Source organism: Lycium ferocissimum, chromosome 3 (genome assembly GCF_029784015.1).
Source record: "Lycium ferocissimum isolate CSIRO_LF1 chromosome 3, AGI_CSIRO_Lferr_CH_V1, whole genome shotgun sequence".
NCBI lineage: Eukaryota > Viridiplantae > Streptophyta > Magnoliopsida > Solanales > Solanaceae > Lycium > Lycium ferocissimum.
In genome coordinates this window covers 1387964-1403533 of record NC_081344.1, presented here as the reverse complement: position 1 = coordinate 1403533, position 15570 = coordinate 1387964, and the positions used below count along the sequence as shown (strand labels likewise).

Here is a 15570-nt window from a genome sequence, read left to right as displayed (position 1 = left end):
GACGTGTTATTTCAAAACTACAATAATAACACAGTTACGCTAAACGATGAAAAAATAAAACAAATAAAAATAAAGAATCCGAGCAAGGAATCACAAGAAGTAAAGGTTGGGAAACGAGAAGAAAAGAAATCAAAGATAAATAATGTAAAAAAAGAAAAATATATTTTAAAATAAAAAGAAATTAAAACGTAAATAAAAAAGAAATTAAAAAATTATAAAGAAAATAAATTAAACTAAAAATAAAAAATGAAAGAAATTAAAAAATAACCTTGTAATTACATTGTATAATTATCTCAAATTCTCACCTCCCCTTGAGATTTTGAAAAGTGTAATTACACCATTTCAATTACACCCAATTCCATACTTACCAAATAATTACTTGGCCAGACAAACATGCCACACTGTGTAATTACACCCAAATACACACAAATCCAATTCCCACGCAGCCTTCCAAACAAGCTCTTAGTCATTTGTACGCCCCTTAAGATAAAAATACTAACTCCTAGATAAAAGTAGATAATTTGACTAAATTGCCCTTAATTAAATAGATATTGAAATTTGATCACATAACACTTAATAAGGATAAATTTCAAAAAAATATAAGGTTAATTCTTTCTTCATCTAATAAATAAACACTTTTTTTTGATCCGGAGGGAGCAATTATTACTCCTACTAATTAAGTTTGATTCGATTAATTTGGTCCTAGATTTCAAAAAATTAATTAATGGTGATAATATCTAATCTAAAATATATATATGTGTATATCATAAGAGTGTATATATATATATATATATATATATATGTGTGTATATATATTTGTTGGAATATTAACATGTTGAGACGACTCTCTTCAGCTCCGCTACGACCATCTTCTTTCTTCTCTCTGTATGTAAAACCCTAACTCAATTCAATCCATTCTTCTCTCTTTCTCTCTCTAAAATTTTCCCCTTTCTCTCTCTCTCTCTATCAACAAAATTGAACTTTCCTCAGAGATCTTTCAATTTTTTCAACTCAACATTTGATTCCCTTATCGATCTTTCAATTCAAAATTAGGGAAAATTAGGCATTTTTTAATTCAAAATTAGGGTTTTTCTTCGATTTTAGGGGTTTTTCGACGGGCAAGGCTGGCGATTGGTGCTGAAATCGGGTGATGGCGGATCCGCCATATGTCCGCCCACAAAAAAATCAAATTTTTGTGGAATTTTTGTGGTTAGAATTTGTAACTTGTGTTTGTGGAGTAGTGTGGGAACCAGTTCGAGAATGCTGAGTGTGTTACGGGTACATTTGCCGTCCGATATACCGATCGTAGGCTGTGAAGTCACGCCTTATGTGCTTTTACGTCGTCCTAATAAGGATAAATCTGTCATTTCTGAAGATGTACCGGAAACTGCACCTGTTGATGGCTATTTCTTGAGATATAAGTGGTCAGTTTTGTTTCATTTTTAGCATTTTTTTTTCCAGGTTTTGTGATTTGATTTTTACTGTTTTTGTTTGAAAAAAATTGTAACTTTATGACACAGTTGATGGTTATTTCTTGAGATATAAGTGGTCAGTTGGTTTAATTTTTAGCACTTTTTTTTTTTGGTTTTGTGATTTTATTTTACTGTTTTTGTTTGATTTTTTTTTTTAACTTTATGGCATAGTTGATGGTTATTTCTTGAGATATAAGTGGTCATTTTGTTTATTTTTGATGTATTTTTTGGTTTTGTGATTTGATTCTACTGTTTTTGTTTGGAAAAAATGGAACTTTATAGAAAAAATGTAACTTTATAGCACAGTTGATGGTAATTTCTTGAGATATAAGTGGTCAGTTAGTTTATTTTTTGCCTTTTGATTTGATTCTGCTATTTTGTTTGAAAAAAGCAAATTTAACTTTGTGGCACATCCAGTTTAACATTTCGTGTAAGTTTACTGATTAGTCTGCCCCAGTTGATGGTTATTTCTTGAGATACAAGTGGTTAGTTGGTTTATTTTTAGCTTTGAATTGTTTTATTTTGCTGTACATTTTGCCTTGTGATTTGGTTTTACTGCTTTTGTTTGAAAAGATTGTGATGTTGTGGCTTATCCACTTAAACGTTTTGTGTAAGTTTACTGTTTATGTTTGAGGATTTGTAAGCAAGTAAGTAGATGAGCAATCTCAATTAGAAAGAGTACACTTTTCATAGTTCCAATTGATCTGAATATATGGTGTGTTGAAAATAGCACCACTGTTCTATTATGTCCTTTTACGTCGTCCAAATAAGGATAAGAGTTATTTCTGAAGATGTTCCAGAAGTTTCACCAGTTGATGGATATTTCTTGAGATATAAGTGGTCAGTTGGTTTAATTCTTAGCTTTGAATTTTTGTATTTTGTTTTGACTTTTTGCTCTGTTATTTGATTCTAATGTTTTGATTGATAAAAGAATGTAATGTTGTGGCATTTCCACTGTCCTGTGATTTGATTCTACTGTTTTGTTGGAAAAAAGGTTACTATGTGGCACATCCACTTTAACATTTTCTGTAAGTTTACTGTTTAGTCTTCGAATGTGTGAGGATTTGTAAGCAAGTAAGTAGATGAGCAAACATGATCAAAAAGACTGGGTCTTTCATAGTTCCATTTGATCTGAATGTATGATCTGTTCTATTGTCTCCTAATTCTTTGAGGTGAGGACATTCTCGCTCTTCACAACAGCAGCAACAACATACCCGGTGTAATCCCACAAAGTGGGGTCTGGGGAGGGCATAATGTACGCAGACCTTACCCCTACCATGGAGGTAGGGAGGTTGTTTCTGAAAGACCTTCGACAAAGAAAAGAAAGAAAATCAACCACAGTCCGGAAAAAGAAATAACAATTTGGAGAAATACTAAATAAAGCATGACAAAGCAGTCTGAAGGAAAAGAAAAAATAACGTAACTAACAGAAAATCATATGTCAATCGGGGAAAAAGACACAACAGATAATATCAAGAATCATAAGACAAGAAACTACAAGAGTACTACGAAGCGTGAGACGCACAACTACCTACTACCTACTACCTTGATCCGTGTTTTCCATAACTTCCTATCTAAGGTCATGTCCTTGGTGAGTTGAAACTGCGCTATATCCTGTCTAATCACTTCTCCCTAATACTTTTTCGGTCTATCTCTACCCCTCTTGAAACCATCCATTACCAACCTCTCACACCTCTGAATCGACGCATCGACGCATTTCCTTTGCACATGCCCGAGCTATCTCAACCTCGCTTCCCTCATCTTGTCATCTACCGAAGCTGCCCCCACCTTGTCCCGAATATCTTCATTTCTAATCCTATCCGTCCTCGTGTGCCCACACATCCACCGCAACATCCTCATTTCCGCCACCTTCATCTTCTGAACTCGGGAGTCCTTCATTGACCAACACTCCGCCCCATACAACATAGTAGGTCTAACCACCACTCTGTAGAACTCATTTAAGTTTTGGTGGCACCTTCTTATCACACAAGACTCCGGATGTAAGCCTCCATTTCATCCACCCCACACCATTACGATGTGTGACATCCTCAACAATCTTCCCATTTCCTTGGACAACACATTCTCTCTCTTTATGTGAAAGCAAAACGTGCAACTTCTTTCTAATTCTATCTTCTTAAGTTTTTATTTGTATGTGAATACATATGTTGTGCGGATGGTGAACTTTTTGGTAGCCCAGGTCGGTAGCTTGAAGTTACTGATTGACAGTTTTAATTCCTCACATTATGAGGACATTTAATAGAGGGTGAATATATGAACCTCTGGGATTTGTTGTCAAAGAAAAAGAAAAAAAAACCATATCTATTAGCTTGGTTGATGCTTGCATTTCACTTGCTTGGAGAGGCTTGAATATGTTACTACATTTCTGGTTTGGGGTAGCAGATCCCGGGGGGGGGGTGAGTGAGCTGAAAGTTGTATACTATTAGCAAAAAGAAATATGTCCGTTGAGTTTTTCTTTTCTGCATAGTGGCTGGTGTCTTTAATGAAATACGATTAGAATGGCTTTATGAGTCTAATAATAACAACCTGCTGTCATTATCCTTCCAGTGAAGGAGCTTTACTCTGAAATTGCAGCTTGGATTTGTTTTTTGTCCTAATATCTAATTAAAGTACCATGATAAATGTTATGAAAAGTCTAATTAAGCCACATAGCGGTAAAATGAAACTTGTGATCAAGTTGTTCCTCAGTGCTTTTTAACCAATTCGAACATGTATGATCTTATGGAAGAAGCTTCCAATTTGAGTTTTGCTTTGCTATTGTCAAGCATTTTCCCTTTTATAGAAAGACATTAAATTTAGCACAGGTCACTAACCCGAAAATAAGGCATTAAATATAGCGAAGATCAACTTTTGCTATATCTAATATTTTCATCAAAAAGATCAAATCTGTTTTTAGATGAGATTTTGGTCATCTAATCCTATTAAGTAAAATATCTGATTCTCTTATTGTATGAGATCCTTTCTCTAATAAGTTACTCCTTCTGCTCCATTTTATGTGGAGATGTTTGACCGGGCGCATAGTTTAAGATATCAAATAAGACTTTTAACGTGTAACTAAGTATATGCAAAGTGATTTCAAGTAGTCATGTCATTAAGGATAAAATGAGGATGCTAATACTAAATAGTACTTTAAGTGGAGAGTATCATTCCTTTTTAGGCAAACTAGAAAGGAAAGAGTGTCACACAAAGTGGGACAAAAAGTGTATGTCGCAAGATATAACTTTTGAGATGTATCTTTTTCTTGTTAAACATATTACTTAATTGGACACGGAAAAATTCCACATAATAGAGAGTGATGTTACTGATTATGTCCGATAGAAGATCTAACCGCATTAGGGTTCTCCTTATTTACTCAGCCTGGCAACGAGCTGAGAAATAATCACAATTTATGCCCTGATATTTTTTCCTTGGGTTGTTACCTTACCTTCATAGAAGATGCCCATCTTGATCTTGTTCGTCGTCTTTCAACTTTTTCAAATTTCACAACTTCCATAACTGTATTAAAATGTTAAATAGTCAATCATCCTAGGTATCTAGTTGATTTCCTGATACCCCATGTATGTTGTATCTCGTTCAGTAGAAATTTATAGCAAGTACATGTGTTCTATGGTTGATACATTTTAAAGTTGTTCTAGTCCAAATGTCTTGATAACCGTTGCTGGAAACAATAACAACAACAGCATACCCAGTGAAATCCCACAGAGTGGGGTCTAGGGAGGGTAGAGTGTACACCGGCCTTATCCCTACCTTGGGAGGTAGAGCGGCTGCTTCCGGTAGACCATCGGCATTGCGGGAAACACTAGTATTCAATGAATTTGACTTAGTGACACAATAAATGCTGTAAGAAAACTTTGGCCAGATGATCCGTGCAACTGTCATATGTTAGCTGTATCAAGGAAAACTCAATGCTATAGGCAAGCTTTAAATTAATAAAGTGCCACTAGGTGCGCGTAGTATTGAGCTGTTTGTTGTGCAGCCAGTTTTGTCTTGATGTGTAAAATTATTATCGTTTACTCAACAGAATATGAGTACAATAAAGAGAGTAAGTTAGGGAAAAAGAAAAGACAAAGAGAATGAGCGACTCATCACCTGTGTTGGTGGGAGGGAGCAAGTACCCGATGGAGTAAGTCGATGCGTGCAAGTTGGCCCGGAAACCACAATCATAAAAAAAGAGAACGAATGACTCATCTCTGGAAATTACAGTTTAATATGAGATCAGTCGGCTTTTAACACGTGTACGCCAGTCACATGCAGTGATTAGATACTGACTTGTTGTTAATAGTTGTGTTTTGTAATTTATATGGATTCTTTAGGCTTTTTCTCATTTAGGAATCAATTATTTTCTAGTAGTCTATTTGTGAAATAAAACCCTAAAATACTTTCAGCAATAAAACCAAGTGGTCGCAGTTGGCCCTGGGATCGCTTCACCAATTTTGCTAATTATGCTTGATGTATGATAATTGTAGCAAAGTGGTGGGGTTTGTTGGACTGGAACGCCCTCTTGTTTGGTACTGTTAACTTGGCACTTTCTCCACTGGTAACTGTCCGTCCGAAATATTTGTTTCTTTGTGGTTCCAGGATAGCAATATTTGTTTAGCCATGAGAGGGTGTACTTGGTTGTCTATTGAGACTTACGAGTTCACTTTTAGAGGCAACTAAAGAAGCTCTATGCCACGTAATCTTTTGGGATGCCATATTCCTTGTTGCTCCAGTGGTTTACTTCTGTATGCTTTGTTCTTTTGCAGGTATCGTATACAAAGTGATAAAAAAGTTGCCATCTGTAGTATCCATCCATCTGAGCAAGCTACATTGCAGTGCCTTGGGTGTGTGAAGGCCAAAATCCCTGTCGCTAAGAGTTACCATTGCTCACCTAAATGCTTCTCAGATGCATGGCAACATCATCGTCTTCTGCATGAACGTGCCGCCAGTGCTGTGAATGAAAATGGAAATGATGAGGAAGAATTGTTTGGACGATTTAATAGTACTGGGTCCAGCGTTATTAATGCAAGCTTGACTTCTTCTCAATCAAGTGGCAGCTTGGCAAATGGAACCACACCTTTATATCCTGCAGCAGTACAGAGAAATGGCGGTGAAACCTGGTTTGAAGTTGGACGGTCAAAAACATATACGCCAACTGCAGATGATATTGGTCATGTGCTTAAATTTGAATGTGTTGTTGTAGATGCAGAAACGAAATTACATGTTGGACCTGCTAGTACCATATTGACTTCCCGGGTGATTCCAGCTCCATGTCCAACTCCTCGTCGCATGTTTTCGGTTAGCGGAGTTGATATCCCTGGACATCTGGATTTGGACGGTCGATTATCATCATCAGGAACTTTCACTGTGCTCTCCTACAATATTCTGTCTGATGTATATGCAACAAACGAATTATACAGTTATTGCCCCTCTTGGGCTCTTTCTTGGACATATCGTAGACAGAATCTATTGCGTGAAATAGTTGGCTACCGTGCAGACATTGTTTGTCTTCAAGAGGTACGTGGTAATATCTGATGATAGAAGTTCCATCTTTAAGGATGGGTTGTTTTTACAATTTTTAAAGGTCAAACTAGTTTCAGTATCTTTTGATGGCTAATTTTCTGAATTTGTTCTTTACTCAAAAAGATTTTCTTTTTCGTTCCTTTAATGAAATGATAATGTTGCTTTTCTGAACTTGATTGGCTTCTAAAGGAAGATTCTTTATCAGTTACGTGTTGTATATGCTTAAATACCCATATAACGTCAGTTTCCGCTATAATCATTGTGGAAAATAGGGAAGCACCTATAAAGAAGGGTGGAGGTACTTGTGTCATTGATGTATGCTTCCATTTCAGGTTCAAAGTAATCATTTTGAGGAATTCTTTGCTCCTGAGCTGGATAAACACGGTTATCAAGCTCTGTTTAAAAGAAAAACTGCTGAGGTTCGTTCTGCTCAATGTATGTTTGCATTTGTGACTTTTTGAATTTTGTACCAATCGACTCTTACCATGTGCAGGTATTTAGTGGGAGTATCAACAATATTGATGGTTGTGCTACATTTTTCCGCCGAGATAGATTCTCACATGTTAAAAAATATGAGGTACGAAGTACTGTGAGTGGAGGTCTTTATTTTTATAGTAGAAAACTAGAAATGTTGTATTTGTATCATAATAAATAATTACCACATGCTTCTTTTTCAGGTCGAGTTTAATAAAGCTGCACAATCTTTGACTGATGCTGTAGTTCCCATTGCCCAAAAGAAGACTGCATTAAATCGTTTGGTTAAGGTATCTTCCTGAATTTCTCTAATGGTTTATCTTGTATTACCAGAATTTAAATTAAATACTGGCCTATTATGTCTGACTACCTGTTCTTTAATAGGATAATGTTGCACTTATAGTGGTTTTGGAAGCAAAGTTCAGTAACCAGGGGGTTGACAACCCTGGAAAGCGTCAACTAGTTTGTGTGGTAAGGAATATGATTTTTTCTTTCATGTTTTTCATTTATTGTTGATTTTTCAGTTTTTCCGCTCTGAAATGAAGGACTTACTTGCCTTCTGGCCCTTCTCCTTGCCCCATCAACATGTTAATAATTATAGTATGCCGTGATGAATATTTTCTTGCTCGACTTTTCCTTTTCGTTTTTCACTTAATAAAACAAGTCAGTAGCATTAAGAAAGTGGGAAGTACCTCTCGTGGAATGTTGACTATGTGTACAATTTTGTATTCCTGGGATAGCTTAAATGAATGTAGATCATAATCTTTTTCCAACTGATGCATCTATTGAAATTGTTCCTTCCATTTCTGTATGCAGGCCAACACACATGTAAATGTTCAGCAAGAATTAAGGGATGTCAAACTTTGGCAGGTTGCTATTGAACACAATTGTAAATAATAGGTCTCCTCCATTCTTTTCTGGTTATAAACTTATTGGCTAATTTGCTATACTACTCAGGTTCACACACTTCTCAAAGGACTTGAAAAAATCGCTGCCAGTGCCGACATCCCAATGCTGGTCTGTGGTGATTTTAATTCGGTGCCTGGAAGGTCAGTTGTTTCTTGAATTCTCTTTATTGGCACAGTTGATGCTGTTCTGCCAAGCCCTCCCCACTTTATGGTAATACCAATGCTGACGTGAAGTGTCACAATGCAGTGCTCCTCATACACTTCTTGCTTTGGGGAAAGTTGATCCAATGCATCCAGATCTGGGAGTGGATCCTCTTGGTATTTTGCGTCCACCTACAAAGTTAACACACCAGCTGCCATTGGTAAAACTTCAATAACTTTTGGAAGGCTTTTTTCCTGTTCCCGCTTCTCCACCATTTTGTCTCTTTTTCATTTTCGTTCTCCACATCCACCTTTTCAACAGTAGATAGTTTCCTCCGGAACCTCTTCTATTACTGAGAGCAAAAATTAAGCATTTAAATCCTGTATTACATTTCCTCGTGGAGAGGTTAAATAAACTCTGCGAGATATATTAAAACATTTCTTTTGTTGTGGAATCCTTCTCTATAGGTTAGTGCTTATTCATCCTTTGCCAGAATGGGGGCGGGGCTTGGTCTAGAGCAGCAAAGGAGGAGGATGGATCCTAATACCAATGAGCCTTTGTTTACGAACTGCACCAGAGATTTTATTGGCACTCATGATTATATATTCTACTCAGGTATAGCGGAAAATTCTCTCCAATTGGATTGGTAGAGTATTGGTAAACAGTGTTTTCCTTTGCGTTTCCTGCAGTCCCTAATTTGGACGGTGCAGTATATGCATGTCTTTAATGGAATGTGTTATGAAGGCTGATGTCTGTGATGGTTGTTCTTTCAGCTGATTCCTTAACTGTTGAATCTTTATTGGAGCTCTTGGATGAAGAAAGCTTGCGAAAAGACACAGCACTTCCTTCTCCAGAGTGGTCCTCTGATCATATAGCGCTCTTAGCTGAGTTCCGCTGCAAGCCTAGAACCAGACGCTGACGACGGGTGTGTACTCTTGTCCTCGTTATCTAAAAATATCATGTTCCAAAATAAATTGTCTTTTCGATAACTTAATGTGATTCTTCCTTTGGTGAAGGGGAAAGGGGTAGGTGGGTGGGTGCTCAATTGAGAAAGTAAAGGTGAAAAAGGATCTGCTGTCTAGTTTGACTGAATTACAACTGTTAATGGTCCGATGGTTTTATAATGTCTAGGACTGGGATAGTCAATAAGTTGTTTGGAAATGGTAAGGTGTCTATTTGTGTTTCCCATCAAGTTACACGAGTGGGTCGAAAATGATTAGTTCCAACAGTTAGGTTAACAAGCAGCATGGTATTGATTCTATTGCATGGTATTCACATTCGACTTGATCAACTTCATCATGCAGTGGCATCTAATTGTGTCGATTTTAGCATCAGAGGGCCACTGTCCTTAAAGTTGGAACATCTGTTTAGGCTTTTGTTATATTTGGATTAGCTTAGTGTTCTCCATCGTCTTACTAAATTGTTATGTGCTATAACTGTTCATATCATCTGCCACAGGTCTTGCTGCAAAGGATGAGTTCAAAATAGAAGCAGAAACAATTAAAGGATGAAAGATAAGTTATTGTAAGAATAGTAGATGAGGCGCCTTGTTCCTTTTTTTTCTTTTTCTTTTCTTTTCTCGGTATCCCCATGGTGGTATAGCTGTTGAGCTCCTTTGTATAATGCTACATTTGATCTCATAGAAAAATTATGATAGTGTTTAATCTTATTTCCTTTCTCAAGTTTTAGCAACATCTCCTGCTGTCTACCTTGCAATTTTTGCTTCACCGGATGTTTCAACTTTAGACAACCAGCTACACTTAAAGTAGCTGTGTTTTTACTTTATCGGTGCTTAACAAATCACCGGGCCATGTGGGCTCAATTTTTATTTTTATTTTTTTTATTTTATTTAACCATTTGGTATTCGAGCCCACTGACTCGACTAATTGAACTGTGTTTCTTATGGTTAAAGGGGAAGCTCTCCTTCGCACTGTCAGAAGGCGAGACTTTTGGTTATGGTGGAAGAATTTTATCCATCCTACCGTACCTCTTGGTCCTGTAGAATAAGAGTTACACATGAGAATAAATCAGATTTTGCGCTAACAAAAGTATTTCAGTGTACTAGTTGTCATTCAAGTTCAAAATATTTGAATGGGGAAATGATTTTCACCAATTTTCTGGTGGAGTCATGTCGACAAACAAACAATTCGAATTTGATACTCTGTACAGGAATTTGAAACATGCCCTTGAAATAATTGTAAGTGCCCAGATTTAAGAAAAGAAGAATAGTGTTTTGGACATCATCAAGAAACAAAAAGAAGTATGCACCACCCTTATTTGTATTTAATTTTGTGAGAGAAAGGAGATCGGGATAGTAGAAGAATTTTTCCTTTAGCCTTTTACCGATTTCTTCAGTAAGTGCTATAATTGAATGGTTTAGTTTGGCAAAGTAACAAACTAGTACTAAATTGTTGTGCTTAAAATATGATAAACGCAACAAAAGTCCTAGTTTCCTGCAGTAGTTATTAGTACAGTGGTAAAGGTCACCATCGTACTGGATTGAAGCCAAAGCATGAGATATTGAACATGAAGTGAGTTTAAGTTCTCTGCATCTGATAATGCATCTATTCTTTTACATCATGAAGTTAATTAAGTGATTCTATAGTAAACACAATTTGGTAATAAAGAAAACAAAATAAATGAGTTGCCCTGACAAGTTAAATACACTGATAGTGTAAAAAACGGTTAGACCGTCAAGGTATATAAATCAAATGAATCCATATTAATTCAACAATTACAAATTGAAGCTTCAATGTCCCTTGCTAATATAGAAAATATTTTCCTCTTCAATTGCATTTCGAGGATATTGGCTTGAGAAAGTTCTTGTTCAATCAGAAACTGATATATATTTATACAAAACTCCCAAAAGGTATAAAGACTGGTATTTGTATCCAGTAACAACATGTCACTACTAACCTAGCTATGAGAATTTTTGTCAAAAGTTCTTTCAAGCTTTCTAATTGTGAAAAAATACATTTAGGATCAGAAAGGAGGAAAAAAAAGCTCACCACACCCGGTGTTTACAACAGTCGAGCGAATACATGACAAATAACTTCTACATACACTTTTATCACTTAACCATGGTTAACCAACACGTTTTCTTACCTTATTCTTATCATTTAACCATGGAAAATATAGTATGGTATAAACACCGAGCGTGAGGAAGTTTTTCTCGAAGAATTAGCCCTGCTGGTTCCAAAACCAGAAATGTACTATGCTTGAGACTCTGGTCCTGCTGGCTTTGAGTTGAGAAGTGGTTGCAGTGCTTTGACAACAATTGTCATATTAGGCCGAAAATCGGCCTCATATTGAACACAAAGTGCTGCAACAGCTGCCAACTGAGAGAACATTACAACAACAACTACGGCTCAGTCTCAAACATTACGTTGAGTGAAAATAGGTAAGATTCACAAAAGTAGAAGAATCAAACTAGGCCTCTCTCTCTATGCTAGAATTGTTAGTGAGTAGAGTACCTTAGCAATTGCTTTTGGAGGATAGTCATTATTTAGTTTGGGATCAACACATTGCTTCACTTTGTCTTCACTCAATCTTGGAGTTGCCTGAAGAAAATTCGAGTATGAATTAGTCGACCGGTAGTATACAACTACCCCTCAGTCTCAAACAAGTTAGGGTCGACTGTATGAATCTTCACTGAAAGTTGGTATAAAATAACGATATCTGTTTTATGAGGATTCATCATGAATTGACAAGTTTTATGCTGACTGTCAGCCTACCTCAACCCTCCTCCTTTATCCAGACATGGGACTGGCAATGTGAGCAACCTCACACAGGATGGAATATAAATACCAAAAAAGAAAGAGGTAAAGGATAAAGAAGTTACCCATGTGACAAGACTCTGTTGCCCTTTGGGCATTGTATGATCTACTGGCTTCCTTCCTGTCAGCAGTTCTAAGAGAACAACGCCAAAACTATAAACGTCACTTTTCTGCGTGATTTGTCCTGTCATTGCATACCTACACAAAAAGTGCGACCCCTTAACATAAATAAAGTAGGCATCTCACAAACTTGTCTAATTACTTGATGCATCAATGATAATTGTTCTTTTTGTCGTTGTTTTGTGAAAAATATGTAAAAAAAATAGGCCATCTCGAGCAACAAAGTGTTCTGCTGTAGAGCGTACTCTGGAGCATGGTAGCCAAAAGTTCCCAAAACTCTAGTGGAATGCAGACGCGCTGCTGTATCAGAAGACTGATTCGAGATGTTGAAATCAGCAATTTTTGCTGTAAAATCATCGAAGAGCAACACGTTGCTGGATCTGACATCACGATGAACTACAGGCGGCTGAATTTTTTCGTGTAGATATTCGAGGCCTTTTGCTGCACCATAAGCAATTTTAACTCTCTGACTCCAGGTAAGAACTGGACCTGGCTCAGCACCTTGTACGCCTTTTCTACCTGCAAAATGAACGCTCCACAATCAACTAATAACAATAGCAAACTACGTCTCAGCCCCAAACAAGTTGGGGTCCACAATTAACTAGACAACAATAACAACGATGCCTCAGTCTCAAACGGGTTGGGGTCCACAATCAACTAAACAACAACAACAATAGCTAGGCCTCAGTCTCAAACAAGTTGGGGTCCACAATCAACTAAACAACAATAGCTACGCCTCAGTCCCAAACAAGTTGGGGTCCACAATCAAACGAAACAACAATAGCTACGCCTCAGTCCCAAACAAGTTGGGGTCCACAATCAACTAAACGCTGCAACAAAATCTTGCATACAAAAAGAAGGATTCGTGTTTCAACTATCTGAAGTATTATGACGGAATCTTTGACATACCATGTAACACATCGTGTAAAGATCCCATTGTTGCGAATTCATAGACTAATATACGGTTGTTCCCCTCGAGACAATAGCCCATCAGAGTCATGAAATGGTCATTTTTAAGTCTTGAAACCATTGATAACTGAAATAAGTTAAAACATTTCAAGTATAAGTGTTCTTTTCATCATACTAAAAGGAAAACTTGTCAAGAATCGGAAAAAGGGCATTCATTCGTTTACCTGAGCAGCAAAATCAGAATCTGGTTCCGGTGACGAGCTAGTATCCAATTTCTTGATTGCTGCTTGTTGGCCATCGTTTAGTTTAGCGCAAAAAACGCGGCCATAAGATCCTTCTCCAACCAAAGCTTTCTGTCCAAAGTTTCCAGTCAATCTGTTAAGCTCATCCAAGGTGAAAACTGGTGCCTCAATTGGTAATACTTTCTGAGGAGTTCCACCTCTTGCAGCACTCCTTGGCTCTCCTCTTTCACTTGCTACAATAGCGAAAAATAAAACAATTTTTCATTTACAGAATAGAGGTTTTGGAGGGAAGTATGGTAGAAAATCTTCATTACTTCATCTATTAGTCTACACCACATGATTGAGCAAAAATCTATGTCGCTCGAATCCTCCAAAATGCTGCCGCACCTGTGTTGGATCCTCCAAAAAGGAAAAATGTCTAGAGGATCCAACATGCAACCAACAATTTTTAAGGATCCGAGCAACATAGGCAAAATCAAATTACTCATCTATGGTCTAACTTTTTTGGAATGCCTTATATATATATAGTTCCAAACTAATAGTGATATATCAAGAGTATCATGTCCACCTGAAATTTTTTAGCCAGTACATTCATCTTGACCTCAAAGATAAAGCTCAGTATGCATTCAAGTATCCAAGTTTATAATTTTTACTCATGTTTCCACAATCACGATTTTCTATTCGAAAAAGCTATGTACCACTTTTAACCCTGTTTGCATAGGCTCATGCAAGATTTACGTTCAACAATTCAAGGGCTTTCACTTCATGATCGCTTAGAGCCCCCTTCTATCAATAGGTACTCTCAAGGTGTTGACCATGAGCTCAGGTATCGATATATTGCATCAAGGGAAAGGAGACAGACTGGTAAAAAAGCCGACCATACAGGGGGAAACTCGCTCATTATTTTTTTTCCCCTTAGCCTATATTCTAGTTCTACCGCGATAAAAAAGAAAAAAACATGAAAAATGCACTGTCATACAAATAAATAATTTAAAAATAGGAGAATTTTATAGGATTATTACCGCCACCAGTACCACCACCATATGGATTGCCAGCTCTAGGAGGAGCTGTATTCTGATTGGACGGTGGGCCGCCACTGTAAACGTCTTCTTCTCCACCTCCACAGCACGACATTTTTGTCACAAATTCTTCTTAAATGATTTGTTTTAATTAATCCACGTAAAATCCAATGCCTCAAAAGGTTAATTTTACATGTTACATGAAAAGTATCCCTATGAAGATTAAAAACAAAAACAATGTTCAGAATAGGAATTAATCCAAACAAGAAGAACATCAAGACATAATATGCTAGACATGAATTTATTGATCATGAGGAAGAAACATTACATATTCACAAGACGAAAGTCATATTTTCATGCATATTATCTTTTGGAAAATGTTTTCTGATGTTAAAAAGATATATATTAAAGATTAAGATTAATATTAGCATATATCAGAGATCAATAATACTAATTTCTAATTGTTAGTTGAAGCAAGCTATATATGAAGTTTAGATTGAGGATAGTTAAAAGGAAAATGACTTCTGTCCATGAGTGATCATTAACAAAACACAAAAAATGACTTTCCTCGTACCAAACACATCCAAAACGGAAAATTACCAATGATTTATTCCAACATATGAAACCATTCATATACGATTCATGTGATCTTCCACTAATTTACAAAAAACAACATTTTGCAACTCAAGAACGTAAGATATTAATGGTGTTTGAAAGGTCAGAAGAAAAAAATTGTTAAATTGGAAAAAACGATGTTACTTACCGAAAACCTTAAAAAGACCGCAAATAAATAGAAAATAATGAATCTGGAAAAAAAGATCAAAAGGACAAAGAAGAAGAAGAAAGAGAAAAAAGAGATTTCATGGTTTAATATCAGCCATTTCTCCTTCTTCTATTTATTTTTTTTCTTCTGTCTCAAAAAGATTGATAGAATTTTGGGGGTTGCAAAAACAAAGTTTTTTTTTCTTTTTTTTTTTTTTTTTTTTTT

The 15570-nt window shown here is 36.4% G+C and overlaps 2 protein-coding genes across 3 annotated transcripts; one reads left to right on the top strand and one right to left on the bottom strand.

The window, feature by feature from the left end:
- Positions 1-821: 821 nt before the first annotated feature.
- Positions 822-10198, top strand: LOC132049168 (carbon catabolite repressor protein 4 homolog 1-like). Of its 2 annotated transcripts, none has more exons than XM_059439864.1 (12): positions 822-1424; positions 6236-6986; positions 7325-7411; positions 7486-7569; positions 7670-7756; positions 7851-7937; positions 8283-8336; positions 8424-8515; positions 8622-8736; positions 8984-9131; positions 9290-9441; positions 9975-10198. In XM_059439864.1, exons 1-11 carry the CDS (start codon positions 1261-1263, stop codon positions 9433-9435), a joined length of 1815 nt encoding a protein of 604 aa, XP_059295847.1. In that variant the 5' UTR covers positions 822-1260; the 3' UTR covers positions 9436-9441; positions 9975-10198. The 2 variants fall into 2 exon arrangements, with proteins under 2 accessions (XP_059295847.1, XP_059295848.1); XM_059439865.1 differs by having other exon boundaries at positions 9290-9459; positions 9995-10198.
- Positions 10199-11206: 1008 nt separating this feature from the next.
- Positions 11207-14831, bottom strand: LOC132050814 (probable protein kinase At2g41970). The gene is made up of 7 exons (XM_059442169.1): positions 14586-14831; positions 13546-13796; positions 13322-13448; positions 12658-12931; positions 12358-12490; positions 11990-12076; positions 11207-11854 (listed from the first exon to the last, which is right to left on the bottom strand). The coding sequence occupies exons 1-7, from the start codon at positions 14695-14697 to the stop codon at positions 11729-11731; spliced, it is 1110 nt and encodes a 369-aa protein (XP_059298152.1). The 5' UTR covers positions 14698-14831; the 3' UTR covers positions 11207-11728.
- Between the last annotated feature and the right edge of the window lie 739 nt (positions 14832-15570).

Excerpts from the sequence above, each read along its gene's own strand:
- LOC132049168 (XM_059439864.1), top strand. The coding sequence starts at position 1,261 with ATGCTGAGTGTGTTACGGGTACATTTGCCGTCCGATATACCGATCGTA. Across the intron at positions 7,412-7,485 it reads TTAAAAGAAAAACTGCTGAG|GTATTTAGTGGGAGTATCAA; the intron begins GTTCGTTCTGCT and ends TACCATGTGCAG. Across the intron at positions 9,132-9,289 it reads TGATTATATATTCTACTCAG|CTGATTCCTTAACTGTTGAA; the intron begins GTATAGCGGAAA and ends TTGTTCTTTCAG.
- LOC132050814 (XM_059442169.1), bottom strand. The coding sequence starts at position 14,697 with ATGTCGTGCTGTGGAGGTGGAGAAGAAGACGTTTACAGTGGCGGCCCA. Across the intron at positions 13,449-13,545 it reads ATTCTGATTTTGCTGCTCAG|TTATCAATGGTTTCAAGACT; the intron begins GTAAACGAATGA and ends AACTTATTTCAG. Across the intron at positions 12,077-12,357 it reads AACAGAGTCTTGTCACATGG|GCAACTCCAAGATTGAGTGA; the intron begins GTAACTTCTTTA and ends AATTTTCTTCAG.